The sequence below is a fragment of the Phyllostomus discolor genome, chromosome 4 (assembly GCF_004126475.2).
Source record: "Phyllostomus discolor isolate MPI-MPIP mPhyDis1 chromosome 4, mPhyDis1.pri.v3, whole genome shotgun sequence".
In the NCBI taxonomy this organism is placed as follows: Eukaryota; Metazoa; Chordata; class Mammalia; order Chiroptera; family Phyllostomidae; genus Phyllostomus; species Phyllostomus discolor.
The window spans coordinates 194,509,763-194,531,456 of NC_040906.2; the positions used below are offsets into that span (position 1 = coordinate 194,509,763).

The following is a 21,694-nucleotide window of genomic DNA, read 5'->3' on the forward strand; positions in this document are numbered from 1 at the left end:
TTCATTTCAAATTTCTTTCTAACACAGGTAACAATCTTTTAAAATTATGAATTGACATAAAGCCATCCAGCTGACGATTAAATATTCACTCGGTAATTCTGCTCTTGACCAGATGTAGTACTTATTGTTTTCCATTTCTATGGTTTGATTTCTTTTAACCAAAGAATATGGTTAAACCTGAAAGAATTTCAATTATTCAATACTATACATTTCTGAGCTGAGATACTTTAAAAGAAGTTGAAGAAGGTACTTAATCAAACATAAATTTATTAACCAAAGCTACTTATCACAGGCTGATTAGCAAAACAAGTTTTATAAAACTATGTACTTAGTTTAGGATTTTTGATCACCTGGTCAGAAAATTGAAGATATGTGATAAATAAGCAATAGTGACAATTGATATGGAAAGGAGGACTCCAATGAAAAAAGCATTTAGGAGGACAGCAAAGAACAGGATCTCCTTTTTTCAACTCCAATCTTTTGAGCAATAACAAGTTACTGCTTCTGTTCTTATATGAGACCACTGAATAATGAAATAATTAATGTCACTTTTTAATTGGACTGGGTATAGAAATCTAACTCTAGGCAGCTCACCTGCCAACGAATGAACCAACACATATCAACCTATTTACCTGTTTATGGATATTGTTGCAGAAAAAAAAATTCTAACAATTTATGTTAGAAAAAGGTAAAAAGTTAAACTTGATGAATTTGCTTTTACTGGGAAAGGATAATTTGACCTATTTGGTCAGTCTTAAGGAGTTCAACAGAAAGGCAGTTTTGTTACTTTCAAACACATACACTATTACCACCACTAGAACTAGCTATGGATTGAAGAATCACATCCTATCATAATATTTGCATGCAAATGGGCTAATAAATTACTTGGAAGGGTGCTCAAGATTTTATTGGTGTTAATGAAAAAGAAATGTATTTCCCTTGTTTTTTCAGTTTACTTTAGAAATGCTTTTCTTCACAGTAGAGACTTCAGTCCAGCAAGTCAAAAAGATAAAAAATATATAAAATAGAAATATCAATGAGTTTTTACCATAGTTCTATAAAGCATTTCATGAATCACCCCTGTAACCCATTTCTTTGCAGTTCATTAAATTAATGAAAAGTCACTCGCCACATAATACATTGCAACATCACTCTGGATACAAAATAACAGTTTTGAAATGTTCTGAGGTATTGATAAAAAAAAAAGCACCTCAATATTTATCTCCATTATATATCTCAAGATGTATTAAAACCTACTTGGCCAATTAATGGGGATTATACATGCAAATAAATATACATATAAACAATGAATTTATGAATTTTACTACTCACAGATGTAGTAAAATACTTATAAAAATTCAGCAAAGGACTGCAGTTTTTGCAAAGAATTTTCAGAACATACCATGTTTAATTCCTATTTTTCTTTTTAGTATGACCCAAAATTCTTTCCAAAATGCTTATTAGGAATCAAGCCTTCTAGGCAACATTTTCTGAGGCAGTTTTCTTCTATCTAAATCCCTTCCCTGTCTGTATTTGTAAAGTAGGAAAGTAAACCATGTTGGGACACAGTTCTTTCAAACACCTCCACACACTCAGCAGTAGCTAAACCTGGAGAACTGCAGCTTTTTCGTCCATAAAATGGAAACTTGAAAGGACATCTTTTGAACTTACTCTGATCTTGTAAATTGAAGAAAATAACTCCATACAAGGTGGCTGTAAGAGGCCATCCTTCCTCTTCCCTTACTTAGCAAGTTCATTCCTCTGGAGTCCGCCTCTGCTTACACATCTCAAATGTTTTTGTTTGAAATCAGATTTAGCTCAAATCCTAACGAAACCCATACTGAATTGTTTTACACACAATGAACAGGTCACTGATGAGCTGATTTTCTCTACAAGAATAACTCATGCTCTCTTCCTAGGCCTCACGAGCATGTCAAGTAAAATTACTTAGAACAGTATTTAGCTAACCAGCCAAACGCATTCTTTCCATCCAAGACTGGGCCCAGCTTATTGAAAAACTGAGGGCCAACTGTTTTCTTCCTACTGCAATTCTAAACGGCCACCACTGCAGGTCCCAGTCTTATCACCTGTCAACGTGGTGTGTCACATGTGGGACAAACACATCTTTTCCATGTTTGCATGGCTGTTCCTTAGAAAAATGTTAAGATTAGTAAGCCTCATGTCTTAAGTTGAAATGCAAAACTTAAATGTGTTTTGCTTCCAAATGCCAAACATTACATTCAAATCACCAGAGATAAAAATCTGTTATCAATATAGTAGTAAAACTACTCTGTCTCCACGGGATATGGAGGTTTTCCTGAAAACCCCATTATCTTCAACGTTACTAAGATCCCAACAACCAATGTTAAGCAACGGTGACTAATAGCAACAATATTGATGGAGTATGTAACACAGTGTCAAAGAGCAAAAAAGATTCTATGCTATTGATAAACAGCTCAACCTTCAAAATCTCTCATTAATAAGGTTGAGAGGATCCTACAAATAGTATTTGTCTACTTCTACTCTCTTTACTTATCCTAGAAATCTAATACATTCACATCACTCTGCAACCACCAAACAAGAGAATGGGAACTAGGCTAATGTAAGTGCTCATGAACTATAAATTGCACTACAATTTACCTTGAACAGAAGAAACAAGTAATAACATTACATTAAAATACTAGTAAATACTAGTTTTTAAAAAACGTCCAACCATGGTACCAATGTATTTTTGTCATATGGCTATATTAACACAATACATATCATTTAACTTAACCATGAATTAACTCACAACTTTGGGTTATACACGTATGTACATACACATGGTTACTCCAATAATAACACATCATTGAGGACAACAGCTGGCATGTCCTAGTCTTTCCTCTAATTCAGCAATTTTCAACCGGTGTGCCACAAGAATTTTTCAAACACGCAATACCTGACTATTTAAGCAGGAATACTGACCTCTTTTCCCTTAGATTGTCCAATTTTAAAAAAAATGACGACAGCCAGGTGTGAATGGATCAAAATTATACCTATCTTTTTGTCAGAGGGGCAAAAAATATATATTTTGGTGTGCTGTAGGATTTTACTAACTAGTTTCTATGTGCCATGAGGTGAAAAGGTTGAAAAGCACTGCTCTAAGTGCTCACACTTTACTGGGAATCATAATTACGAGAAGGCTTTGTTAAAACAGATTGCTGGCTCCCACCCCAGAGTTTCAGAGGGAGGGAGGAAAGGGGGAGGGAGGGAGGGAAAGGAGAACTAAAATAACAGGTCATTCTGGGAAAGGAGGCAGCAGAGAAAAGTTATTTCAGATTATTTCCCTCCATCCCGATACTTGCCATTTATCTTGCCGGTCAGCAAGCACTAACAAAATAACAAAGACTTCTCAAATGACAATTTACTTGGATGACATACAATCTTTTCATGCTTAAAAGGCTAGATAAATTGTTCCCATTACAAACTTTAGAAAAATAATATTGCCGTAAACTCTTTAGCCTTTCAATACCCCTAGGTGGGACTACTTTCAAGAAGACACTGAGGAAACACAGAGAGTTAACTAACGAATTTTCCATATTAAAAGAGAAGTTTAATGCTCACCAATAAAACATGGGTGAGTAATAATCAACAAGCAACTCCTATTAACATGCAGAAATCCACTCTATAGAAACAATATGAATGTGTTTGGAATTTGTCCAACAAGTATTAACGTTTTATTTAAATTAAAGTTTTGCTTTTTAAGTTACTGAGCCATATAAAGGGAAGTATTAATTTTATTAGAATTTGAACAAATGTTGCACAAAGAAAACATTTTTAACAAAATAGTATGGTGGCACAACAAACAAAAAAGAAAACAGCCAAAGGTGTGTAAAAGAAATATAAGGTGGAAAAAATGTTAAACATCTCATGATCCAGTACAGAAACAAGAAATCTAAACTTAAAACCCAAGGACTTTAAAAAGCACAACCATAAAACAAAAAGTTAATGTTTGTGCTATCCTAACCAGACACATTCTTCAGCAAAACTTTAAAAGGCAGAGCTGTAGTTTACAGTATTTGATATCTTATTTCTGACTTTTTCACAGAAATAGAGACTGGTTATGTCATTCAGTCGCAGTTGAAAGAGAATATATACGCACTGAGAAATAAGTATTCTTCTAATTAGAATGACAGGTGAGGCCAAACAACTGATTAGTCTTTAGTGCTATATTTTTCAACCGTAATAAGGCCTTGATTCAACCAAAACAAGTCCTAAACAGTTCAGAATTCTTTTCTAATGCCCAAGGAATGCCTCTGCCCAGCCGGATTGCCATATATGGGAATCAGGAACCTAGTAACAATGGAGCACTCTCAGGGACAAATGTAGGAAGAAAATACACAAAAGAGTTTTGGTATTTTATAACAAGGTAACTTGTCACCATTTCAGACTATCAAATGCCAGAAGTTACTTAAAGTATTTAAATACATGTCCCCATCTTTGCAATTTATTTCTAAATATTGATATATTCATTTTTTTAGTTGACCACATCAGGTTAATAATATTAATCAACTTGAAAACTATAATAAAATAGTTCAAGAATAGGTCTTTGAATATTTTCCTTTTATACCCTGATCTTTACACAAAGATGCAACTCCTACTCTTCTGACGGAGAGGTCTACAGAAAATTAACCTGGAACTCTTCTAAAGAGATTGTCAACCACAATAAGCTGCATTTCACGATTGTCATCTTACAGAGACACCATATTTCACATTTTTAAATATCTTACAATAACATAATTGTGATTTTTATAAACATCGAAAAGCAAAAATTTTAAATGCTTACTAAAAAAGTTAAGGCCTTTGCAGTCTGAATATCTGAAATTTATTTACACAGTATGCCCAATTCCAACTTAAAATGAGGTATATTTTCTTCTTTTCTTATATCAAGTACCTAGCAAATAATACCACGAAGAGCTTCAAATTAAAATAAATTCACAGGCTTTTTGCCAGTTTGCTCTGCTTTAACTGGTCATGTAACAACACGGCCATGTGTCTCTGGGTGTGGCGTCTCACACGCAAGTGGCATCTAACACAAGGACAGTGGCATAGGGACCACTCTCTGAATGAGAGCTGTAAAACCTAAGGTGAAAACTTCTTTGTAAACTGCTCTTAAAACATGGTAAATGGCATTACCAAACAGTCACGACTTTAAATGTGATGTGAGTTTGCATCGGAGATCATCTGCATGTCAACTGCATAAGGGAGCACTAGAAGACAAAATCTTTACAATGATCTTAATTAAGCAACTGAACTTTTAAATCTGAAAAATGTATGCGGCAAGAATGTGAATCAAAGTTTTGCTTTTTGAACGTGTGAGTTGTAGCCCACAGAAAACATGAGGAAATATGTTTGGTCAGGATCTTGTTAGTTTAAGAAGCAAAAAAAAAAAAAATTGAGAACCAAAATATGCACACCATTAAAAATACTAATTCTGAAAATCATGTAGCAAAAAATTAAGTCACCCTGTCCAAGTTCCAAAAATTTCACACACCTCAAACATTAAGGCAACTTTTCCCCCACTAAACAGTACTTTATAAAAATATATGTCACTTCAAAACACTATATACATAGTGAAAATAAATTTAGCTAGTTGTAATCTTTAATACATTAATAAAGCGTCACATATTACAAAGAAGTTATACTGGGTGCCTGCAGGCATGTGCAAGTGGAGCTGCAGTTTTTAAAGTACAGGTTTTAAAACGGAGCGGAGTGAACGTCCTTCCTTCGTGAGTTCCCGCGTCACACACATGCAGGGCAGTGGGATGGCTTCCTCCCGCTTCTCCACGACGTTGTAGCTGCACTTCTTCAAGTGGTCAGCCATGCTGAGGATGTCGGCGAATTTCCACTCGTTAACAGAACAAAATGCAGTACTGAATCGCCAAACCTAAAAGAAAATTCTACTTCAGATTTAAAAGAGTCAATTTACAAGGATCAAAACACACTTCCTGCTCTAAGGACACACATTTCTACGCTTAGAGAAATACACAATGCAAACTTTGAAATGGTTAGCCACAAACCATTCAGATACAAACCTGTTTATCAAATATTTATAGGACAAATCACTTCTATGACATGACTTCAATAAATGTAATATAATCAAAAATAATAGACAAAATAAGACCAATATTAAAAATCACATCCAACCTAGCTTAATAAGCAATTCTTAGAAAATTATAACCTCATGAATTCAGAAATACTTCCTAAAAATTATACATATTGTACACTATTGTTTCCTTCTACCCAATTGCTACACAGAGTTATCTGTAGTCTGGAGAGACAGCCAGTACAAGTATTATTCTTTATCCGGTTTTCTCCCACTCCTACTACGCTACATAGAGCACACTTATAAATACTAGAGAATACTGTGCCAAGGGACCCTAACTTTCCACTTTTCATATACCAAAGGTACTCAGTAATAATAAATACAGGTGCTTCAATTTGTTCAAAACGTTTCTGAGAATTTACATAAAAAGAACTTGGGTGAAATGAATTTTATTTTACTCCTTATCATTGTAAAATGCATGTCCGGGCAAGTATTCCCCCGCTATCCCTGTTTATGTGCCTGCTGGGAAAACTACAGGCTGCTTCCCCTTCTGGCCACTCAGCAGCTCCCAGCCCTGAAGCACTGTCGTTGCACTAGTCCAGCAATGACTGCTGCGGGCCCCTCACATCTTTACCATTCAAAGTATAAAGCCACCTGGGCGCGGGTAATAAGCATGAGCGGAGCAGGGCAGACCTAGCTAACAAGGATGACTGGGGCAAGACAAGGCCCAGGCAGGCCAGCTGAGCTCCCCACGGGAAATGTCCAGTCAGGGAGAGGACGCAGAGTGCACGGTAAAGCAGCAGTCCCTCTCGAGGGGGCAGTGGGCTTGAGGGAAGCCCTCAGCACTCAGTAGAGCTTCTCAGGAAATGCCGCCAATGACTTCTGGGGTGGCCAGATGTCTTCAAAATCCCGAGTCAGCAGGATGACTTTGCAGTGGGCATTAGAAGCTACCACTGTGTAGCGCAAGGAGTGCTTACTTGCTGTACTCCCGAGGGTTCATATCAAGCACCCAAACGGAGTCAGTTTTCAGGAGTCAGTGAAGGTCTAGGGAGTGGCTACCAACAGGCATTGCAGACTATAATGCCCCAGGCCCATGCAGCTGTGGGAGGAATCAGGAGCTTTCGTTAAGCTTCAGCAGAACTAGTTAGCTGAGAGATTCAATGGTGGCAGACTGCCTACCTACTTCCACACAGAGAGCCTGGTAAAACAAACTCAGGAAAAAATGGACGGCTCCCCCTTCCTGATGACGAGGTTTCTTAGTAACGGGCCAATTTCTCATTCAGATACTTACGTAGTGCCTGCTACACGGCAGGTGCAATGCTAGGCAATAGATACTCTGGTTCCCAGAGAGTCTTACTTCTCAAGGAACTTAGTCCAATGAAGGACAATGGCAATTTCCCAGTGAATTTCAAAGCGGCATTTTGAGTGCTTTCCCAGGGATATATAAAGTAGAGGTATTTATAATGGGGCACCAAAAGAACTCAGAGCAGTGAACCCCCCTGCACATTGCAGAGGGGGTTCTGAAGGGCCTCACTTGCAGAGGTTAAGAGCTGAAGAGTAAGCCAGACACAGCAAGCGTATGAAGATCACAAGCTTCAGAGGCAAGTTCCCTAGGTCTGAAGCCATAGAGACTTGGGCCAGTGACTGAAATCTCCCTAAACCTCAATTTCTTCTTCCATAAAATAGGGACAGTGGATTACAGACATTAAGGAAGGTAAAATGTGTGTTAGCCCACCGTCTAGCACAGTGTAAGTGCTCAAATGTAAGTGTTAGAGACAGCACACTCAAAGGCCTCGGGCAACCGTAAGTGAATGAACGTGGCTGGAGTATAAAGTGACAAGAGGAAACTGAACAGGTAAGGAAGGACAAGATTACAAAAGACCTTCAAGGTTTCATTAAGGAACCTGTCTATCCCAGGGCAATGGACATTTCAAGTTTTTAAACACTACAGTAAGAACTGTACTTAAGAAAACACTTGTCCTTCTAGTTCTTATGCAGAGATTGCATTGAAGAGGAGCACAACCGGAAACAGAAGCCCAGGTGGCGGGGGGGGCGGGGGGGGGGCTACTGCAGTAAGCCAGGAGAGACCAGCAGGTGGGACTGAGCCAGGGAAGTGGTAGTAGAAACAGTAACACAAACCCGAGAGGAATGAGGAAGGGAACGCAGCAGCACTCTGTGATTACCAGGATATGGAAATAGAGGGGGGGAGTGGAGTCAACCACAAGTGCCAAACTCCTAGTTTAGGCGATTTGGTAAAAGATAATGCCACTCTCTGAGATTAAGAGAGAGAAGCGGAATAGGTTGGACATGCTGAGTTTGATGAAGCTGTGAAATGACCGAGTGGAGATGTCCAGGACATGCTGGTACAATATATAATGGTCTGGACGGAGCTCAAGTGGCCAGGGTATAGACGTGTGAGTAATCTGTACTAAAGATGGCAGTTTAAACACCAAGCGCAGATGCGGTATTCTGCTGGAACAGAACCCCAGAAAACAGTTCATTCATAGGTCCGTAGCGGTGGGTAAAGACAAAGAGCCCAGGAACACATGCAGAATGTTCCATCCCAAACGGGAGAAAGACACCAAGTCATCTGGAAAATGAAAATGCACACAGATACACACGTTCACGCAACAAGTATGAAAAGTATGAAACTTTTGGCCACCAGAATTCCTTTTTGTAAAAAAGAATCATAAAACAATCAGTGTGCTCATTTACTAGTCAGAGCCTTAGGAGAGCAAAGAAGTAGAGGCAGAACTCTGAAAACTGGAGGGATGAGTGGAATAAGAGAAAAATAAAGGTGGTAAAATCAAAACAGCCAAAAATCTGAACCCATGCATGCAATGCGAAGTTTATCAAATTTTTCTCCACTTAATAAAATGCAAAGTTTCATATGGTAAATGTTCTGAAACGAAAATACCTACAATCAAAGATATTTGTAATACCTTCTAGTTTCTGTGGGACAGTGCCTCAGACAAAAGCTGGGCAAAAAGTAGGGTGTCACCGGAGGAAAACGGTGGAGCCGGGATTCGTTCCCAGGTCTGCCTACATCCCCAGCTCAGGTTTCCAATGCGCAACACCCCCTTTCACTGCACTAAACCCACAGTCCCTGCCAACGACAGCAAACCCTTCTGCCCCGTTCTCATACCTCTTCCACATACCACACACCTGCATCCACCATGTATGTCCACCTTCCCCAAAACTCCACTGGCCACCTCCCAGTACCAGTAGTTCCTACTTTTTCTCATCTCTCCCTATTTAAGTTCTATGAAACAACCAAGTCCTAAGAAAGAAACTGCCAAGAATGAAAAGAAAATGCCAGCTGTAAGCAGTAAAAAGCCTTCTTGCTTCTCCCATTGTCCCAGGGTGACAACATTTCAGATGGGGCCCAAAGGAGAAGGTGGTTAGCACAGCCACAAACCAACAGCATTGCTACAGAAGAATTAAATGGGCACGGAACTGCTCAACTAAAGGAAGAGCAGGGGCCTCTGCCATGTTAGATCAGAATCTCGTCATAGGGTGTCTGCAGGAAATATGTGATTATGACAATTCTAACTCTCCTAGATTTTCATTAATTACCATTACACCCAAAAAAGGTATGTTGTCATGTTGAGTTAAATTTTAAGGATGACCAATATTAAAAAATTACCTTTATTAATTCAGCAACATTAGTAAGTGCCTATTATATGTCAAATAAGGAGATAATACAGTTCAAATGAAACTCACCTTTTCTTTGATCTGCCATGACGACTTTCCTTCTGGAGACTTCCTTTTCCCCCACTGCAGGATGACCATCCCACGAGACTGCAGCAGGCTGCCGCACACGTCCCTCATCAGCTTGGACACACAGGAGAGCTGGCACAGACTGAAGCCATCGAGGAAGCCTGCGATGTGCTGCAGGACCTCGAAGGGAAGACTACTTAGATGGTCGCTACGTAATCCCAGCACACAGTTTCTGGCAGGCTCCACCAACACTGTCGATACACACGGCTGAACTCCGAAGGACCTCAAATGGCGGTCGTGTATGATCTTTGCTCCCTGTGTTGACGGGCAAAATCTACGCTGAGAATAGGTACAACCATAATATGCTAAAGGACACCTCTGCTCCATCCAGCCATTGAGTCCAGCATGAATGTCACCGTGCACATTCTTAAAATGCGAAGAAAATTCTCTTCTTCTAAATAACTGTCCACAGACAAATGTAAACATTGAACGTTGCTTGGGTTGGTACCTAGCGACACATTCCAATACCAAATCTAGCCCAAGTGTCTGAAAAGGACTTGGATTTGAAAGCTGTGGGTTGGCATGATCACAAGCTGAAGCTGAAGCTATTTCCCCAACCATTGTGTTTGTAGCTAATATTGCAGATGGAAGTGAGAAAGTCTGAGTTCCAAAGTCAATGTGACAAACATCAACCATGCGACTATCAGATATGCCCCTCCCACCTGGAGAATCTCCTAGACAAAACAGTAATGCTGCTGTGATGAGATCTATTCCTTGGAGACCCATTGGATCTTCTGCAACTTCCAAATCTGATGTATCTACTGCTTTATCTTCCCTTGGTTTAGACCAACATGCATTAGAAAGAAATTTGAATGAAGGAGGTTGGCTGAGAGGTAAGACATCCACATTCCTCAAGTCCCCCAAGTCTACTTTTCTCCAGTGCAATTCTCCTTCATCCTCATTGTCTGATATGAGGATATGCTGAACGGTGCCGTTAGGCAAAGCATTAGATGGTATTACTTCCTTAAGCTGTGCTGCTACTAAAGGTGAACCAGAAGATTTTGAAGTGCCATCTGATGCTACACATTCTCCATTTGTTAAGTTACTTTCTTCTGAATCGCCATGTAAATTCTGATTCTGGTCTATGACCTGTGTACATATATTTTCCAAAGGGAGGCCATTACAAAGAGCTGAAGTGCCATATGAACTAGTATTCAAGTCACATAATAAATCACTTGAACCGTTTTGTTCAGACTGGGCATCCTGACCTGGGTCATTATGGTCAATACCACCAACTGCTCCCATCTCATCCTCAGAAAGATGGTCTTGGTCTTTCAAGTTCCTGTTCTGTAAGCTTTCTCTGGCATTTTCCTCTTCATTCATTTCATTTGGAGAAGCACGAAGGCTCGAACTTAGCATGCCAATGTCTCTTGTGGCCGTGTTCAGGATATCTAAAGCAGCAGCCAAACTTCTGGTTGTTTCTACAGTAGCTTGATAAAGTGCACCATAAGATTCTTCATCAACGGACACCAAACCATTAGCATGTGGTATCTCTGGAAGAGTTGATTTAACTGATATTTGTTCTCTAGGTTCTGATACTTTATCAGTCGCTTTTGACATCATGGTGGCTACTTTGAGAGATTCTAAGAGCATCCTTTGGTCTTGAAGGGCCAAGGCCATATCTAATTGTGCCACTTCATCCACATCTCTGCTTAGATTTTCATACGACTTCCGATCCGCATAACTAACCGGCCATCGGTTCCACTCCATAGTGCAGCACACCACACTTGCAGGACACGTCTCTAGATGTTCAGCCACTTTGTTACGAGCCATTGTAAATGGACATCCAAAGTCACTATTTAAGCAAGGCACTCGTTCAAATGGACATAAAAGTCGATGCTCATCAGCTTTACAAGAATGGAAGACTGCCCCACAAACCAACGGACAACCAATCAGGTCACAGGAAATCCCAGGCTCTGGTCTGGTCATACACCGTCTACTGACACAGTTCACACAGTGCGAATGCTGCAGCCCCTCCTCCATAGTGGCCAGTCCAGTTCTGGTTGTTAAGATAGGAAAAAAGATAATAAGTTAGGCAAAAAATGGTCCATTTTAAAATTAGCTGATAATATAAATCAAATCATGAAGGTATATTGGCTTATTTTAGAATGAAATATATATAAAGTTTTTACAAATAATTTATCCACTAGAAACTTAAGCATTTCAAGTAATAATTCAGCACTTTAACTAAAATGTCATAAAAATTCATTTTATAAACCAGATAACAATATGTTTAAAGGGCCAAAAGTTACAAAACAAAATACTTAAATTCTAGTACAATGAGTAGTCAATAATACCAAAAAATGAGTATTTCAATATATATTTAACATTCAAATTTCAGAGACTGCTTTAACTTTTACCTTTTTAATTTCAACTAAACTGATTCTGATGTACCCCAAATTCAGAGACCTCATCATATTCCTAACAGAGAATAATCTGAATTTCAAAAAAATACTTAACTAAAACTTTATTAGATGTTTCCTTTTTATTCCCTCTATATATGAACTAAAAATTTCATCTATTGATCTCTCCTTCTACATATGTCTTAATAAATTCTACAACAAATCAATAAATAAGCCTTCATTAAAACACACAAAGAATTCACCCAGAAAATACAAGTTTTGGCTCCATGTCTATTGGCTATGGACAAATCACATACTTCTCAGGGCCACAGTTTCCATTCATTCATTAAAATAAACATCTACTTATTGTCTAACAACCACATACTAGACACTGTGCCTGGTGTGGCAATATCAAGATTAGTAAGACACAGTGCCTCCTACCGAGGAGGTATGTAGTAGGACGTCAAAGAAGGTAAAAATCATGTTACATTATTATGTGATCAGTACGACAGAAGTAAACTGTCAACACAAGATGATAATAATCAGTAATGGTAGGGACTAGAAAAGAATTCACAGGAATCTTGAGAGAAGAGAAGTCTTATGGCAGGGATGGGAGGAGTTTAGTAGGGAAGGGAGGCATTCAGTGCTGAAGTAACAGCATAAGAAAATGCAGAAAAGCAAGAACTGGCAAAACATGTTCAGGGAACCTCAGGTTTCCCAGAGCTGCTGGTTCACAAGGTGAAAATCAAGGGAGCTGTGAGAGATAAGGACGGACAGGAATAAGGCAAATCATGAAGACTATACTATATGCCACTCTAAGGAATTCAGACTTTAATTTGAAGTCACTGAGAATTTTAAACAAAGAAATAGTATCTAGAAATAACATGAGGGGATTACAGATACCCAATGGTCTTTCCTGCTTTTATCAAATTTTGTATAGAAATAAGAGAAAGCAGTGCTCACTTCGGCAGCACATATACTAAAAATAAGAGAAAGCATCAGCACAACATGTTGATTTAATTCCTGGGCCTTTTTGATGTCTCTTTTTTTCCCCTGTAACATTCAACTTTTTTATGGGCTTGTTCCTATTAGCTGTAAAAACTTGACTATTTTCATCTTTAAAAACCTAAATAATGAAGCAACATCCCCCAGAAGAAGAACAAAAAATTATCCACAAAACCCTTCTAATCTCCCCAACACTCTGCAGCCCTCTAATCTGGCTTCTGTGTTTCCCACCACTCATTAGAGCTGCGTGCCTCTGACGCTCAGCGCTACACCCAAAGGGCGTTCCTTTCCAGACCCCATCTTCCTTGGCCATTGTACCATTATGTAGACTAATTTCTCCTCTTAAACTATTATTTTTTCTTAGTTTTCTTGATGTCACAGTTCCTGGTTTCCCCCCTACCTCTTAAACTCTTCTAAAATAGTACTCTTTTCCAGGGATCCATGCCACTGCTTGCTCATTCTTCTCTACAGTCTCTTCCTGGGTGCTCTCAGTCTCTCAGAAACTTCACTGAGCACCAACATTCTGAAAACTCATCTATATCTTCTGCCCAGCCCCCTCTTCCACACTCAGATCTCTCTCCACAGCTAAGGACTCATACATCTCGCCTGCATAAGGCACAGGCAATTCACCCCAACATTTCCCAAGTTAAAGTACATTGTAGTACATAATAATTTTCTGAATAAGATGCTGATTATCGGCCTATTTAGCCTATTTTCTTCACTTCAGTGCATAAAAGATTGCTAGCTCTTTGAAATGTTTTTCCATAAACTCTACTTTGGTTCCAGGTGGCTAATGTAAACTAATTACTCCCCAAATTGCTATTTCTTTTTTTTTTAAGTCCAGGTCTGATTTTCTTCAAACTAAAAACAAAAACAAGAGTCTACCAATTATTGATAGACTCTTGTTAAGTAAGTAGAAAAATTATGAGTTGACATTATGGTGCTTAATGATGCCGGGGTGGGAAGGAAGCAAACATTTATCAACAAAACTGTATTTTTAAAACTTTTTAAAAATTAAAAATTATGAGTTAAATATGCTTTTTAAAATATTTTATTTATTGATTTTAGAGAATGAGAGGAAGGAAGAGAGAGTACAAATGAGAGAGAAAGAGAGAGAGACATTAACTTGTTGTTCCACTTATTTATACGTTCATTGGTTGTATGTGCCCCGACCCAGGATCAATCTCAAAACCCTGGCTATCGGGAGGATGCTCTAAACAACCGACCTAATCAGTCAGGGCTAAATATACTTTTGAATACTTAACCCTATAAATCGTATAGGTAATGACAGAACCTATAAATTAAAAAGACACATGCTAAAAGAGATATAATAGAAGAAATGACAGATTAACCATGAAAAACACTTGTAAATGAAGCAGAAAATTAAAAAGAAACTTTTTTAAGAGTTAAGACAAGCTTTTCTGAGTGATTAGATTGTGAAAACAGCTGTAGCTTTCTCATTTTGCAACCAGACTGAGTTCATCTCACTTGCTGAAATAAGCTGGTTACTAAGAGAGAAACCTAAAAATACAAGCAGTTCTGAAAGAAGTGACCATTGCTCTCAGAACTTGTAGGAGCACTTTATGTTATGTACAGATCACATGACCACGCCACACAGAACGCAGCTCAAAAACCGCACTTAATTCAAAAGCATTAAAAATAACACCTGTTACAAACAACTAAATTAAATGCAAAACAGCAACAACTCTGAAAGGTAGAGGCAGAAGGCTCTCCAGCTTCAAAATAAACAACTTTCTGCATACTATTCTACTCTAAATAAGAAAATGTCAAAAATGAAAATAAAAACATCTGCAGCAATGAGTTCAAAATATTTATTATACATTGAGGTAGGCTTAGAGAGAAGGAAAAAAACATTAATTATGTACCTATTTTGTCCTTCTTTACATATGTCTCCTCACCTCATACCACAACGCTTGTAACAGCCCAGAGGAAACTGAGCTTCAGAAAGACTGAGTTCGAGATCTGCCCACGGCCATCCACCTAGTGAGTGGCAGAGCTAGGGTACAAATCTATATCTGATCAATGCACATGGACAATAACAGGCATGTTTACTTATAAATTGTTTAAGAAAGTAAGGCAGCACTTCAGTAACTGGTAATGCAATTTTAAGATGTTATTTCAGGAATGGCAATTACACAATTTTGCTTGTAGTTTATTCCAACACAATCACCCCTGTGGTCGGGAACTAAATGACATGGAGATGGTCCTGCCTCCTTTTTGGTCCTTTCTAATTATGACAGCACGTTACTCTGCTTTGAATATAGCAGTTTTAAATTATTTAATGAATAACTAACTTTCATAATGCTTACCATAAATGTATGGAACAATATAAATCACACAATTCTTCAAATAGTTGTACGAAGAAGGAATCAAGTTTAATTCTATTTTACTACTAAATGTATTGAGAAATAAGAAAGTGCACTGGACAATACCCAAAGAATGATCTGGGGATACAAACCTCCACTTCAGAACTGAAAACTTCCAGAGCCATCCTCTTTCTAACCCAGATCACTATTATCCAATTAGAGGTAAATCACGTTGCTCCTAAATCCGGTGACACGGGCTCGAAAACATCAGCCCCTGTTCTATCAGTTCAGCAGTGACACAGCAGGCCCAGGAGAAAACAAGCTGCTAAAACTGAGGTTTCAAGTTGAAGCTGAGCTTCATTGAAAACTCCTCAAAATTAAGAATTTTTTGAACTCTCTAGAAGGAGAATCTTAACATTTCAAACAAATGGAAAAGTTTCATTCGATGAGAAAATAGCTGTGAATAATTAAGTGCTTTACAGTAGATTCAATTTTCCCTAACAGGAATTCTTGGCCAACTCATACGCTGTGGCTGACAAGCAATCCATAAAAATAGTTGTAAGACATGGCATTTTCCCATATGATGAAATTAGGCCTTGTCATTTAAGGCTATTTCTAGACTTGAAGATATGGCCCTCAAAAAAATTGTTTATTTTTCCAGATTCATTAAAATACCTAAGGTGATAAATCATAAAACATTGTAAATTTGCACAATTTTAAAATATGCTAAATCAAGTCACCCAAAGTACTCAGACAGCTTGCTGCCTCAGGTTGTTCTTAATGTCCTCTTCTGCCTCCGAGACATATACACACATGTGCACACACACACCCTCTTTCCCTTCCCAACGGCTACCTCAAGTCAATGTCTCAGCCTAAATGTCACATTTCCCCATACCCAAAGAGGAGTCTGAAGCCCTTATCACACTCCATGCTCATTACTGCATTATTCCTTGGTAATACTGGTCACGACTCGAAGTAAATCCTTATCCTGCTGAATGTCTGTCTCCACAAGAAAACTCTAAGCGTCATGAAGGAGGCAGGGCCATCGCTGTCTCATTCAGTTCTGTGTTCCCTGCATTCAACGGTGTTCCTCGCTTACCTCAAACAAAAGAATTATAATGAAATAGCCAAATGGATTCCAAAACAAAATGAGACTCTTAATTTTGTGGAAAACTACATACTTCACAAAAAGATACAACTTTACAAGTCTAGTACTGGGCAATGAAACTGAATCAAAAGTATCTCAGTGTACCAGCTATAAGACGTCAACAGAGACCAAACACCATTTGAGCACCTAGCTCATGTGTTCCAGGCATCAGACAGGAAAATAAAGTTATCCATCATAAAAAAGCAAACCAAAGGGGGAAGAAAATTTAAAAATGTTAATTCCAATCTTCCACTTTTTTAAATCTTAGAAGATAATAGTGATAAAAGGCACAGAAGGAAACAGTTACCTGGATACTGTTCCACAATTTTAATTCCCTAGCCAACCATCAGTCTGGTTACTGGCTACTAAATATGGAGACCTCAGACGCAAAGAGGAAAGCAGGGGTGAAGTGTCTGCACACGTGCAGGTGCTGAGTAGGCATGAGGTGAGGGAAAGACGCTCTAAAAAGAAATCGGTGTTGGCCTACTGCTTAATATTATAATTAATATGGTAGTAGATGGAACAGAACAAAAAATACTGCTTCACTGTAAGGCTGAAATGGAACTAGACTTGTTCCATCAGTTGACCATTATGAGTCAGTCTACAACTAAAATTTCAACTTCAGCAATGAATTATGAGCTCCTCTATAAGCCTCGTCCTTCTTTTCTAGTCAAAGGTGTGGCTGCACAGCACACCCAATCACTTGCTGCCTCATTTGTGATCGATCATCCACACTCATTTTAAAGACTACAATACATCTATAACCTCGGTTGGACATCCTATTTCCCTGATTTATAAAAGGGGGGGGTAACTAGACAAGATTGAAAACCCACTATCAAAACTCACAAAACTCAAAGCACAAGCTTTCCTGATGAGCCCAAAAGAGCTAAATGGGTTACACTGTATATTCTCTTATTAAATTTCGGTTCTGACTTCTTTTTATTTATAGTATCATGACCTAGTTATATGCAAATTTTTTCAAGTGTTTAGCCTTCCCATTACGATATAATCAAAACTTACATTTCTTCATTTCTAAATATAGTCATAAGTAGCTTCCAAAGTGAAAGTTCTAATTACTTGCCATGTTCTCCACTAAGAAAATGAAATTATTAAAGACTTACATCAGAAATTAAAATAAAAAGCATCAAATATTTAATACTGAGACCAGAATCTATTTAATACTCAGATAAAAATAATCCACCGAAATAGTGGAATTCAGCTTATTACAATGGGCAGCATGGCAGAGGGCAATGGGCTTCAAAGGAATGTCAACTCTGTGACCTCGCAGCAATTACTGGGAAAACTACACTGAACTCTACAAAGCCCGGTTACTGTTAATGTGTGTGATCAGCAGGGTACAAACACGTTTTCCTCAGAAAACAGATGTACTTCACTTTACACACCCATTTATATACACAAAGCTTTATGTATAAATATATTTTAAATCAGGTCATTTATAAAGTTTTTTAAAAACAATCATATAAGGAACTACCTAATGCCAACATTACCTGCTCTTAAAAAAAAAAAGACACGCTCTTTTTGTAAAGAATTTTCACAGAATGACTTTTAATCCAGGCATGCTTATCCATGCTAAACTACCTAGCTACTTACAAGGTGAAAAACACTAGCAGAAGGCCAGTGGCACCTATTTCATCAAACTGAATTTGAAATTAAATAGTGTTTTATATAGCTTTTTGAGTGAAGACCTTAACATCCAAGAATTCTATAACTACAGTGTCATTTTAGAGCATGTACTATTCCTTTAATGAAACAGGCAGTCGTAGGAACTCAGTTAAAAAATTTACACCAAAACCAGGCAGAGTAGCATAGGACCTATCCCAGGAAAAGTCACATTTTAGTAACATACTATATCAAATAGTAAACACACATTAACAATACCTATTTTAATGACCTTAAAGTACCTCTCTAACAATATACAGTATCTCAAAATATGTATGATTTCTCTTTAATACTATATTTTATTAGGGCACTTTGTATTTTAAGAATGTCTTCAGTACTAGACATGGAGAAATATTGAAATTAAATACCTACTACACTTGGAATGCATGCAAGTTTGCCTATACAGGCAACTTCAACTCTCTAATAACACTCACAAAACTCCACCCACTAACATTTCCAGAATCACAAAAAAAGCTATGTCACTGCATAAAAGTACCAGCTTAAAAAAAAAAACAAACTGGCACATTAAAAAGTTAGCAAAACACCACCTAATCCCCAAACTTCTGTAGTAAGAAATAATGACTAAGCATAAATAATAGTGATTCAGCGAAAATCTCATATTGAAAAAATCGAACCCTGAGAAAAATCCTAAACGTACATTTTATCCTACCTACCCTATTCCTTTTGCCATGTCAACAACTGGACTGCTTTGGAAAACCCTGACAAATATGAGCAAAGGCCAAATCTATTCATATAAATTACTAGATCTCCGAAAGACACAAGACAGCAATGAAATGTGGCAAACAAAAATTAAAGTTTGGAAAGTTGGGAGTTTTGCATTTACAGAGTTTTAAGTTAATCTACACTGCTATCAGAATGCCCATAAATAACTTCATCTTGGATCACAGTCAACAAAGTAATTATGGAATAAAAGGTCAATTCCTTCCCAAGCATCTTTTATCTCAGACTTATGACATAGCTCAGAAAGAAAAACAAGACAGGGGCAGAGAGGAACGGAATACTAGAACCAGGGTAAACAACACACTGTTCTGCCAGTCTCCATTCTCCGAAATACACACGCTCAAAACATACTCCAAGGAGATCGCTTTGAATTCGCCGTGCACTCTTTGGCCTCATTCCAAGCAATGTACTTGCACGGGGCAGGACACAGATAACTTGGGAATGGTCATGCCCCTTAGAACTATGAAATCAGTTAGTTTCCCTTTAATAAGGACTGAGGCTAAGGAAGACTAAGAGCTTCTCACTTCCATGAATGGAAAAGTTACCAACTTCACACATCCCGTGGAGACAGTTGAAGATGCCTCCCAGTCTGACTTGAACCTGTTTGTTCCCCCAAAGAAGCCAGGTTTCCAACAGGCGAAAAGGAAAGAGAAGCCGGGTTTCCGAGGTTCTTGGGGTTTCCCAAATTTCCTTCACCCCTCCCCAACACATAAACAAGCAAGTCAGGGTGACTCGGGGGTCGGTCCCCGGGGTCTGGGTCGCCATTTGCAGACAGTGTCTGCGGCTGGCCCGGCAGGAGAATCCGCGCAGACCCCACGCCGCGGACGCCCACTCGGCGCGCCGGGTCAGCGCCGGAGACCGACCGGGTCGGCGCAGGGCCGTGTTCACTCCGCCCCAGGCCCGGCCGCCCAGCCCACGGCTGCCTCCGACCCGGCCGCGGGCCTCGCACCGCCCGGCCGCCGCCTCCATCTCCGGAGCAGCCCGGGCCGCGCGGTTCTGCCCAGCGGGTCGCCTGACACTCACCGGCCGGCGCTACCGAACCGCGGCCCAGGCCCTGGCTGCCGTGGCCGCCGTACCCGGCCGCTCCGCGCTGTCCCACAGCCGCTCCGCGCCCCACACCCCCGGGCGGTCCGCCTCCTTCTTGCCCGTCAGCCTTGCCGGGGAGCCGCCTTTTCTCTCCCCTTCTCCTCCTCCTCCTCCTCCTCCGGTAACTCGGCCTCCTCCCCAGGCCGCCGCCCCCCTCGGGCGCCCCGCCCCACTCCTCTGCGCCCCGCCCACCTGGCCTGACTTGGCCTGGGAGGCGGCGGCCGCGTTAGCAGCGGCGAGCCTACCGGAAGCGCGCACGCTGAGCCCGGCGGGGACGCGCCCGCTGAGCCCCTCTGGAACGCACACGCCGAGGTCGGCGGGGGCGCGCACGCTTCCCACTCGCATTCTAACCGACTTGGGGTGGGGGTCGGTGTGGAGATCCCTGGGCGGGGAGAGTCTTGCAGGATTTTCCCACTGGCCCCTTCGTGGCTCCTCTGGGCAGAGTGCTTCCAGTTCTTGGTCCAGTGTAGAATCTCGTATTCCTGTAATTTTGGAATTGGGGAAGCAGGCCCAAGTACAGTAAGTTATTTACGCCCCTGAAGTCTAGGAGCAGCAGCCCAGACCCCTTAACTCTCCGTACAGTGCTCTTCCTGTTAGGTCCTATATAGGAGGAAACCAGCCAGCTTTCACCGAGTCTTCAGTGCTGCCTGCTAAACGCAAAGCGCCCAAGTCGCATGACTCAGCGCCCTGACCCTTGTGGGTTCAACCTCGCCTGGGACTGAGTTCAGCTCAGAGGATTCAAGCATCTGGAGGCTTTTCTAGAACCCTGTCGGGCAGCCCACCAAGGTCTACTTCTGTGAAGGACTGAGGACTCTCCCCACAGATCACAGCAGTGAGGTTATCTGCCTGGAAAAGGCGACGCAATCGAGCTGAAAAGATGGCATGAAGCTGCTTTTGCAGGATAGTTTACAAGTGACTGCGGACTGAAGAAATACCACGTGGCCATATCGAACAGTTGGCTCCATTTACCCCACCGCTACCACCAAGCCTTGGTCTATGGTCGAGGAACAGAAAGAACAGTGATTCAAGGTGCAGGGTGATGAAGTGACCCGTATTCCCTCACCCCTACCCCAGTGCCCTTCGCGTAGACTGCTGCCCAGTCCTAGCCCAGGAGAGCTATGATGAGAGAGGTTAGCTGTAATCCTGGCCCTGCGGACGGGGACCCTACTGGTGTGTCTTGGGAAAGATAGATTTGACATCCTGTAAAGAAATGACCCTGAGACTCTTAGATTTTAAAAACCAGTTTAAAATAAAAGAAAGCTTAAAAGGCACTTAGCATAATAGCTTTTTTTTGTGCTAAGAAAGACAACAAACATTGTACCGCTCATATCAGTGCCGCAGTTCGTAAACAAAGGAGGTTTTCACACCATTTATTAGATAGGACACAAAGAGTAACTGCCCTTTCTTTAAATGAGTAAATTTAGCTTTTTGAAAAATTCAGTCTTAATTTTCTGATTTTGTCTAATTGGGCTGCACATGGGCTGTGGTCCTCAGTCTAGAG

The 21,694-nt window shown here is 40.0% G+C and overlaps 1 protein-coding gene across 1 annotated transcript; it reads right to left on the minus strand.

Annotated features, from left to right (window-relative positions):
- Window positions 1–3,055: 3,055 nt before the first annotated feature.
- Window positions 3,056–20,358, minus strand: FBXO30 (F-box protein 30). Its single transcript, XM_028509656.2, has 3 exons — window positions 20,131–20,358; window positions 9,809–11,864; window positions 3,056–5,926 (listed from the first exon to the last, which is right to left on the minus strand). The coding sequence occupies exons 2-3, from the start codon at window positions 11,846–11,848 to the stop codon at window positions 5,723–5,725; spliced, it is 2,244 nt and encodes a 747-aa protein (XP_028365457.1). The 5' UTR covers window positions 11,849–11,864; window positions 20,131–20,358; the 3' UTR covers window positions 3,056–5,722.
- Between the last annotated feature and the right edge of the window lie 1,336 nt (window positions 20,359–21,694).

Coding starts and splice junctions, on each gene's coding strand:
- FBXO30 (XM_028509656.2), bottom strand. CDS start 11,848: ATGGAGGAGGGGCTGCAGCATTCGCACTGTGTGAACTGTGTCAGTAGA. Junction 5,927..9,808: donor CATGGCAGATCAAAGAAAAG/GTGAGTTTCATT, acceptor ATTTTCTTTTAG/GTTTGGCGATTCAGTACTGC.